General features: G+C 54.1%; 1 protein-coding gene across 1 annotated transcript in view; it reads left to right on the top strand.

Annotated features, from left to right (window-relative positions):
• The window catches only part of IFITM10 (interferon induced transmembrane protein 10), a 13,519-nt gene extending 11,525 nt beyond the window's left edge, over positions 1-1,994 (top strand). The window contains exon 4 of the mRNA XM_044919535.1: positions 1,318-1,994. Coding sequence (XP_044775470.1) covers positions 1,318-1,467 — 150 coding nt within the window. The 3' untranslated portion in view covers positions 1,468-1,994. The remainder of the gene's footprint in view (positions 1-1,317) is intronic.
• Positions 1,995-10,003: the final 8,009 nt, after the last annotated feature.

Genomic DNA, 10,003 nt, shown 5'->3' with positions numbered 1-10,003 from the left:
ACCCATCCAACCATCCAGCCACCCACCCACCCATCCACCTGCCCATCCAACCATCCAACCATCCATCCATCTATCCATCCACCCACCCACCATCCCTTATACATTGATCCATCTTCTTTTATTCCCTTCAACCCATCCAAATCGTCACCCAACCCTCCATTCATCTGTGTTTATACATGTTCATTATGCATCCTCCTCCCTTCCCTACTTCTCCTCATCTCATCTCACCTATTTTATACATCAGTGCACTTAACTATTCATCTAACCTCAATTTCTAAGTAACTTTCTCCATCTTACTTACCAACTCTACCTGTCAGCCATCCATCCATCCTCTGACCCAACACATCAATACATCCATTCATCCTTCAAGCCATCTGCCATCACTTCTGCTCCTCTAGCTAAGCCATGTACATCCATTCATCCTGTACCTGTCTTCACAGTCATCCTTGCTCACTCGCACCCTATTACTCCTTAAGTCATCTCATCCATCCATGCAGTTTATGCACTATTGCTTTTTTTTTTTCTATTTTCCTTCCCTTTTCATCCATCCACATATCCAACTACACTTCTTGGGACTTTGTGGAAGAAGAAAGTGCTTAAGAGAAGGAAATCCTAAGATTTATCCTGGGTGAGGGTGGCCTCCTCCTCGGGAACATCTCTTCATAACCAGAGAATCTTGGAAATGGGTCCAGCTCTGCCCACTGTCTTCCCAGAACTTCCTGCGCTCCAACCTACTCCCTGTATCTTAACATCCCTTCCCAGAGACTGCGGGGTCTGCCACTTATTCTGTCTATGCATAGCGCCTATTCTTAGGTAATCCCTGTTAATTTGAGATTAGGAACCCCATTCAGAGTAGAGCACGCTTATATCCTCCATTGTCTGATCATATAACTCTCTGAGACCAACTTCCTCCTTCATCTTATGTATTCATTTATTGATTCCAGCTTTATTGTTATACAATTGACAGGTGACAGTGTGTAAGTCCAATGTGTACAATGTGATGATTTGATACACGTACATGCTGCAAGATGATTGCAACAGGGGGTTCGTTAGCACATCCGTCACCTCACATAATTATTGTTTTTGAGGTTTGTAGTTTTTTGGTGGTAGGAACACTTAAGATGTGCTCTCAACAACTTTCAATCAAATAATAGAGTATTGTTGACAATCCTATTTTATTTTAAATAATTTTAGACTTACTGAAAAGTTGCAAAAAGAAATACAAAGAATTCCTGTGTGCCCTTTGCACAGATGTTCCCAGTACTAGCCTTTTCCTTCTCTCTGGCCACTGGCCTCACCTCCTCCCTCTGGCCTCAGGTTCGGGACAAGAAGCTTCTCAATGATCTGAATGGAGCGGTGGAAGACGCCAAGACAGCCCGGCTGTTTAACATCACCAGCTCTGCGCTGGCAGCATCCTGCATCATCCTTGTCCTCATCTTCCTGCGGTACCCACTCACCGACTACTAAGGCCCCACCGGGCATGGCTGGCCGTGGAGACAAGGCACTGAAACATGTTCGTTTTCACGCCTGATGTGACTCGGGATGCTGTGTGGTTGGGGCAGAGCAGGGCGTGTGCCCTGGAGCCCCCCTGAAGCTGTGACCTGGGCAGAGAGGCCGTCAGAAGCTCCGTACAATATGGGGCAGCGAGCTTCGGGCTGGCCCACCCTCTCTGCCTCCTGACCCTCTCCACCTCTGCCTGTTTCTGGGGTCTGTGGGTGTATCCTTGTGCTGCTGCACCCTGGCTTCTGCTGGCTGCCCTCCCTGCCCTCCTGTGCCCCCCCAGGCTCCTGGGGCCCCTCTGACCCGATACCCAGCAAGAAGGGCTTCTGTGGGAGCTTCCCAGTTTGGGAGTGCTGCCAGCATCTGGGGACTCACTCTGTCTTCCCTGACCCCACCTCCTCCAAGCTGTGACCCTGCTCAGAGCTCTTGTATCTGTGAACTTTCAATAAAATACCTGTCTGGCTCCAGCCCAGCCTCTTCCCACAGCCGAGCAGGGCATGGGGGGAGCTTGGTGGCTTTGGGAACCCCACTCTGGCACTGCCCGGTGGTCCAGGCCCCCGGGGCTGACTCTGCCGGGAAGGTTTACTCTGTGACCTGGCAGTCTTCTGCCCACGATGCAAGGGGACGGAGCGGGGCTTTGGCAGAGGGAGTCCCAAACACAAGCCCCTGAGGGTTAGGCGGCAAGAACACAGCTGCCTGCCTGGTTGTAAGTTAGAACAAAAAAACCCAGCGCGTCCCCCAGGAGGGGCAGAGCCCTCGTGGCATGGGGTCATGGCTGGTCTGGGAGACCAGGCAGCTCAGGTGCAGAGAGGGAAGGAGGAAGGCCTGCAAATTTTACCCCCAGGCCCAGGGGCATGCTTAGCAGGGGAGGGACCAGGTGTGCTTCATGGTTTTTGAGGATGGTGCTGGTTGGAGCGTCAGGACCCCTTGGAGGGGACAAGGTGGGGCACAGACTGCAAGAAGTGGGAACCATGGCGTGTGGGCTGGGGCTGGGCAGCTAAGGAGGGCATTCACCGTGTCTCAGGGGCAAGGTTGATGGAATCTGGGGACAGACTGGGTGTGCAGGTGAGGCGGGCATGGAGGAGCCAGGGGGGATCCCTGCATGTCCAACTTGGCCAGGGCTGTGTGCTAATATGGGGACCCCAGGAGGAACCCTGTGGGAGCAGAAGAGCCATCTGGGCTGAAACTGTGGGTTTGGAGCCTCTGCAGGGAACCCGGGCAGCCTGAGCAGTGACAGCCTGCGCGGAGACCAAGGGACACCACCACTTCCGGGATGGCTGGCAGGAAGGCAGCCATCCCCGTAGGAAAGCCGGGATTGTGGAGGGCCGAGGACGGAGAGGCCAGAGGTGCCCATTGGGTTTAGGGGCCTGTAGGGGAGGAAGGAAGCAAGGAAGGGTCAGAGAGCTGTGCTTGGAGGGATGGGGACGTGGCAGCAAGTGGCCATGATGGGAGAAGAGAGGCAGTGTGAGGTGTTTCGGGTCTTTTCTGGGCAAATGAACCAGGTGGGGGTGGGGCACTGTGCCCTCGGTCTCTGGGGCGGTGCAAGGGTCAGCTGAGAGCATGCGTCCAGGGGCTCCATGGTTTTCCCACGAGGTGCCCTTCTGTGGCAGACCCACCAGAAGGAACGCGTCAACAGGGCTGGAGAGCAGGACACTAGGCTGGGCATCTGGTGAGGACGGGAAGGCGCTGGACAATCCCAAAAAGGCTGGGCTGCTGGGCCTTGAATCCTGGTGGGTCCAAGCTTCCGTGTGCAGAGTCATGCTGAGCGGGGAGGCAGGTGTTTCTGTGGGAGCAGCAGATCCGGTCTGGAGACATGTTTCCCAGGTGAGAGTGTTAAGAGGTTGTTAAGAGAGTGTTAAGGGGCTTCAAGCAAACAGGGCCTGGGAGGTTGGCAGGTGCCTGGGTGAGTGAGCAGGACTCCAGCCCCCGGCCTGACCCAGAAGCCCAGGAGAAGGGGGTGAGGAGAGACAGAATACCATGGCATGACCCCTGACCCCTAGGCAGTGGCAGGATGCGGGGTGGGGGGGAGCTGGGACCCCTGCAGGTTTGCACGCCACCCCGTGGAGGGAGCAGGGAGCCTTCCAGATGGCCCCCAGGAGGGTGGCTGGTGGGGCGCTGGAGGGCAGGGAGCATCTGGGGCCAGCTTGGTCCTGCATGCTTCCAGAGCCTCCAAGATCATACCAGGTGGGTTCCGATCACTGCCCAGCAGCCTTCTGGAGGAGGCAGGGTCAGAATGTTATGTGGAGGGCATCTGGGAGGGGGGACTGGGTGAACCTAGGCCCTACCGTAATGTCCACGTGGCTTTATTATGCCTGGCGGGGCCGGGAACGTAGAGGCAAAATGTTTTCTTCGCTCTTTTTCCTTAAGCCTTTGCAGCCAGCAGCTGGCTGAGCCCCTGGGACAGGTACCCAGAAGAAAAACATCCCCAGGAAGGAGGCCTCAGCCAGGCTCTTCCCTGGAATATGCCCCGCCCAGCTGAGGCTTTGGGGCTCTTGTTCAAAAATGGCCCAGTGGCCTCGCAGTCAGCAAAGGCACCCTAGCCTACAGATATTTGTGTCCTTCCTGGGCAGTGCGGGGCCACACCCCAGAGGTGCCATCTCCCCCACCCTTGGGCTCAGGAGAGAGGCTGGCGCTCGCTGGGCGGGGAGTCTGTGGTGGTGTCAGGTGCACCCCTCACCCCAGCAGGCGGGCGGCATCGGGGTCTGGCCTTGGTCTCTGGCCTCCAGGTCTGTGTCTTTGCCCCTTGGGGCTCCTCCCTGACCTTCCGGCAACTCCCCTCCTTGCTTTCATTTGGTTTTGCACTATGTCGGGCAGGCACTTGCCGCTCAGTAAATACTTGTAGGAACAAAGGAGCCAGTCACCTCGGCTCACTCTCTTCCTGTCCTTCTCCATGTGCCCCTAGTTTCTGCATCTTCAGGGGCAGCTTTCTCTGCCCTCCCCCTCCCCCATGCTGCCCCCATTGGCCCCCCCACTGCCCTCGTGACCTCCAGCCCACTGTCCAGCTTCAAAGGATCGAGACCCAGTGGCTGAATGGAAAATGGGTCTAAAGGCCGAGACTGACTGTATGCACATGTGTGAGCACGTGTGTGAGTGTGTGCATGTGTGCGTGTGCATACGTGTGTGCACGTGTGCCCATGTGTGAGCGCATGTGTGAGTGTGTGCATGTGTGCGTGTGCATACGTGTGTGCACGTGTGCCCATGTGTGAGTGTGTGTGCTCATGTGGGCATCTGTGCCCGTGTGAGCCCGTGTGTGCCCATGTGTGTGCATGTGCCCCTATATGTGCATGTGAGTCCGTGTGTGTGCTCGTGTGTGTGCTCATGTGGGCCTGTGTGAGTCCGCGGTGCACCCACGTGTGCCTGTGTGAGCCCATGTGAACACGTGTGTGCACTGTGTGCACGTGTGCACATGTGTGCCTGTGTGTGCCCGTGTGAGCCCGCCTGTGTGCCCGCGTGTGTTGAGGATGAGGAGGGCTGCTGTGCAGTTCGCCCCCAGCCCCTCCCCTTGGCCACAGTGGCCCAGAATTCTCCAGCCTGACCCTGTTCTCCAGACACTGAAACCACAGAGTGGTCTTTCTCCATGACGTGCTCTCAGCTCCCCTCCTGCTCCCTCAGAATAGAGACCACTGGCTCAGATGGGGGGCACGGGAGTGGGCAGTGCCTGACCGTGACAAGACGCGGGGCCCAGGTAGATGGGCAGGTCCGCGGGGAGGCTGCTCTGAGGCAGGAGAGACCCCGACCCGCCCTGTAGGCACCTGCCGGGCTGCAGACACCAGCGGGCGGGGCCCGGGGCTGGTTGGAAGGACAGAAGCGCTGTAGCCTGGAGCCCAGCGGAGGGGTGTGAAGGGCAGCAGGGGAGGGCAGCGGTGCAGGAATGTCAGCTCCTGGGCATCTCGTCCTCCCTCCCTTTCAGCTGTCCTGGGGGAGGTGGTGGGGTGGGGGGCTCCCGGGGCTTCAGGCTGTCCTCCCCGACCCTCGTGACATGAGCATCTTTCCGTATGCTTCCTGCCACCTGCCTGTTCTCTTGCTAAATGCCTGTTCTATTCGCTTGAGCACGTCCTTTCTCCCAGGCTGTGGATTTCTTCGGGGAGCCCCGGTCACTCTGTCTACATCTTGTCTCGCCCCTCGACGGCCCTGCTCGGAGGCTCTTGGAGGGCTCTCTCCCTAGCATCTTCTAATAAAGAGAAATGTCTGATTTCAATACGGTCACAATTACCAACACCTTCCATTAGATGAGGGCCTTTCTCCCAAGACACAAAAAGAAGCAAATGTAGAGAAAAACACCCGGATATTTGCCAAATCAGGGCACACGGGGGTGACGCCGGGGTGCTGAGGAGGTTCTATTTCTTGACGCCCGTGGTGGTTACGTGTTTGTTTTATAAAAGTCGTTAAGTTGTGTGGTCGTGCCTTATGTAGTTGCAGGCACGACATGCACGCGTTTCTACAAATATATTCGTGAGTGCTGTCAAGGGGAAATACCTCAAGCGTGTGTTAGCATATATTTTCATATACGTATGAAAAAAAATTCATAAATGTGCACAGCTTTGCTTGGACTCAAGTGATTTCCGTAGGGAAGTTGTCCTTTTATTTATTCATAAACAAGCACAATGCATGGAAGAGAATGTCTCTGGAAGAAACCACACGGACAAGACTGAGGTGTGAGGGGGGCGCTGGGGGTGGAGCCGAGAAGGTTTGTGGGGAGCAGGCAGGTGCACGGGGCGGGGGCCGCGGGCATGACGGGAGGCTGGATACAGACAGGGGGTTTGGTCAAATACTACATGCGGTAAGGCTGATGGGAGTTGGTGAGAAAAGTGTCGAGGGACAGCAGAGCCACAGTGCTGGGTGGGATTGGGGAACCCGGACACCCCAGCCCTCCCCAAGGGGCGGGGCGGCAAAACACTCCGAAAGCAACAAGCTCGCCGGCGCCCAGATCCTGGCTCTTAAGGTCGCTGGTCCCTGCAGGGACCGGGCATCCCTGGGATCAGCGGGCAGCGGGCAACGCCTGGGCTGGGACCGGGCTGGATGAGATGACCAGGAAGCAAAGACCTGAGGAGGCATGAGCCCCACTCTGGCCAAATCAGGCACGACTGAGCCTCAGAGTCCATCATGTTAGTAAAGGTTACAGTCCACAAATACAATAGGAAACCCAGAGTCCACCTGGATGCTCGGGGAGCACGGGGTCTGTAGTTTGCAAGAGCATCCTGGGGAGCAATCATAATCACAAAGGGAGCATGGAGCCCCAGCAGGCCATACGTCAGGGGTGCCCACCACCCCTCCTGGCTGGCTTCCGTCTTCTGTCGCTTTTCTAAAGCAGTTCCCAGGACTCCAGGAAACCGTGCACTTGCTGCTTACCAGCTTCTGTGATGAAAGGACACGACAGGGGACGCGGACCAGCATTCCAGATGGAGGACACGCACAGACCCAGGTGTGTGGGAAGGGCATGGAGCTCCCTCTCCCCAAACCTCCAGGTGTTCCCCAACCTGGACGCTCACAGACCCCACATTTCTGGATGTTTTGGAGGCTCCTCCACGTAGGCATGATGGATCATTAACTCGCAGGAGGAGGGGGTGGGCTGAGAGTGGCAAGCTTCCAATCAGGTCTCGTCTTCCTGATGACCAGCCCTCCCAGGACCCCCCACACCCACCCCGAGTCACATCTGGAGAGCAAAAGATGCTTCTGTCACCCAGGAAATTCCTAGCGATTCAGGAGCTCAGGGTCAGGACCCGGAGTCAAAGACCAAATATTGGAACAGAAGATGCTCCTAGAGCTCTCCTTACTGGAGGCTGCGTGGGGAGCCGGGACCAGGGACCCACGTGGATGGTGGCTGGGATCTCACGCGGCCCAGGATCACAAAAGCAAGCACCACACAAGCCCACACTGAATGATAATCCAAACAGAACTGTCCCGCCACCTGCAGAAGCCTCGGGGCCACGGGAGTCACAGGAAGACAGGGGACCGCCGCAGACCACGGTGCACCGGTCACTGCAGACACTCCGTGGCCGGCCTTCCATGCACCTGCACTATCTTTCCATAAACCCATGTGATTATGTCCCCTCACGTCTCATTCATAAGTTTTTCTGGTATGATTAATGCTTTTGCTACTAGGATTCGCATCCTCCTGACGCTTCTCACAATGTTCACGGCTCCCTCCAAGGTTTGGAGACCTGCCCTTGGTGGTTGCTTCACGGGCGGTCCCTGCCACCTAGCAGGTGTCCCCTCCTGCAGGAGACCGTCTCCGAGCTGCACCAGCACCACGGAACCAAAATTACCATAGCTTCATCGTGCGTCCAAACACCTACTGGAGCTCCCATAGCGGTCTTCTCCAGAACTTCTTGACTATTCTACTTTTGATATTCATTGAATTGTAGAATCAACTTATCAAGCAGGGGAAAAAAAAACCCTGCTGGGATTCTGATTAAGTCTATAGATACATTTGGGAGGAATTTACATTTTTATACGACTGGGTTTTTCAAATCTGTAAGCGTGCCATAAAGTTTCATTTATTTAAGCCCTTAAAAAAAAAAAGATTTATTTATTTAATTATTTGAGAGAGAAAGGTGGGGAGGGGGAGAGGGAGAGAGAGAATCTCAAGCAGACTCTGAGCTGAGCACAGAGCCCGATACAGGGCTCGATCCCACGACCCTGAGATCATGATCTGAGCCGAAACCAAGAGTTGGACACTTAACCAACTGAGTTAAGTGACCAGCCCTCCCAGGAGCCCCCCACCAACCCCAGTCACCCAGGCGCCCCCTTTCAAGCCCTTTTAAAGCTCTCCCCAAAATGCTCTGCAGTTTTCTGCATAGAGGTCTTACACAGGATTTGTCCGATTTATTTCCAGATATTTGATTTTTATGCTATTGTAAATGTTAAGGTGTGAAATATTCTCTTTCCCAAGTGTCTGCTGCTGATGTAAAGAAATGCATTTGACTTCTAAGGTGCGATCCTGTATTTTGGCATCCTTACTAAGAGGATTTTTATTTTCATGATATTTTTTGTAACTTCTGCATTTCCCACATATCCAACCCCAGCGTCTGTTCATCTGCAAATTTACAATCCCACTGTTCCTTTCTAATCCACAGATGCTGTATTTGTTTTCCTTAATTCTCTAGGACTTCAGTTACACTGTGAAAGAGAGGTCATCCTTCCCTCACAGATGAATCTCTCCAGGCTGTACGATTTGGGATGACATTTGCTCTAGGTATTTGTAGACATCCGCTACTAGCTTAAGGAACTTCCCTGTTATTCATAATATGCTAATATTGACATTTTTGATGCAATGGCACAGACAGGAGAAACTTTGCAAATTCTGCCAAAGCAGGGACTACAAATGAGAGAGCTGACAGGAACACAGATTTGGGGGCAGACGGACCTCTGTGACCGGAGCCGACAGCGAGCACCAGCCCCCCACGTCTCCACAGGGTAGGCGGCCAGCGCCCCCCAGGCTGTGCCCCTCTGCACGCCTGCCACGCTTATTTGTACCAGTCCTTAAGGGCGTTCACTCCGGATTCCACCCAGTTTAATCACCCGACCCAGAACGGAGACATTCCCAGACTTCTTGAGCACCAGCGGAGTGTCTTCACCGCTTCCTGATCTGCGTCTCGGCTTCTCCGGGTCTGGGTCCACTACCGGGCGGCGAGGGTGCCCACCACCCTGGGACGGCAGCTGCGACTGGGCGTCTTCTGCACCAGACTCCTGGCGCTGCCCCCACGGTCTTCATGGCTCCCAAGCCTTCCTCCTTCATTGTGACAATGCTAAGCTCAATTACTTAACATCATTAATATGCTGAGGGAAAACGTGTCTCCATAATCACGGTCCTTGAGCCAGACCGATAGCTCTTTATTTACCCGTCGCTTTTGGGCTAATTCGCATTTTGTGAACAATTTTGTTAAACTAATATCGAATACGATTGAATAATTTTCCGTGCCTTTTGATTTGATTATGTGACTTTCCTTTTTTAATAAGTTCGTTTGCAGATTACATCATTTGATCCCCCCCAGTATTAGAACAAACTTGCACACCTGAAATAAATCTAAAATGTTCATTTCGTAGTACTATTTTAAAACACTGCTGTGTTGGTCGTGATTTTTCTTTTTTGCATCTGTGTTCAGGAGTGTGATTGACTCGCCACTTTCCTTCCTCACACCGTCCTTGTCAGTCCTGGGAGTCAAGACGATGCTAGTCTTGACTTATTTCAAGGGGTTTTATTTGCATTTTATATTTGGTGAATTAGCCGGTGAAGCCATGGGGCCCTAAGTTTTCTTCGTAGGGAGGCTGTTTTTTTTTTTAAAGATTTTATTTATTCATAAGAGACAGAGAGAGAGAGAGGCAGAGGGAGAAGCAGGCTCCCCGCTGAGCAGGGAGCCCGATGCGGGACTCGATCCCAGGACCCCGGGATCATGACCTGAGCCGAAGGCAGACGCTTAACCGTCTGAGCCACCCAGGTGCCCCATTCGTAGGGAGGTTTTGATTTTAGTTTCAGTCCCTTTAATAGTTAGTGTTTTATTTC

Source organism: Neomonachus schauinslandi, chromosome 11 (assembly GCF_002201575.2).
Source record: "Neomonachus schauinslandi chromosome 11, ASM220157v2, whole genome shotgun sequence".
NCBI lineage: Eukaryota > Metazoa > Chordata > Mammalia > Carnivora > Phocidae > Neomonachus > Neomonachus schauinslandi.
This window is presented reverse-complemented; position numbering and strand designations above follow the sequence as displayed.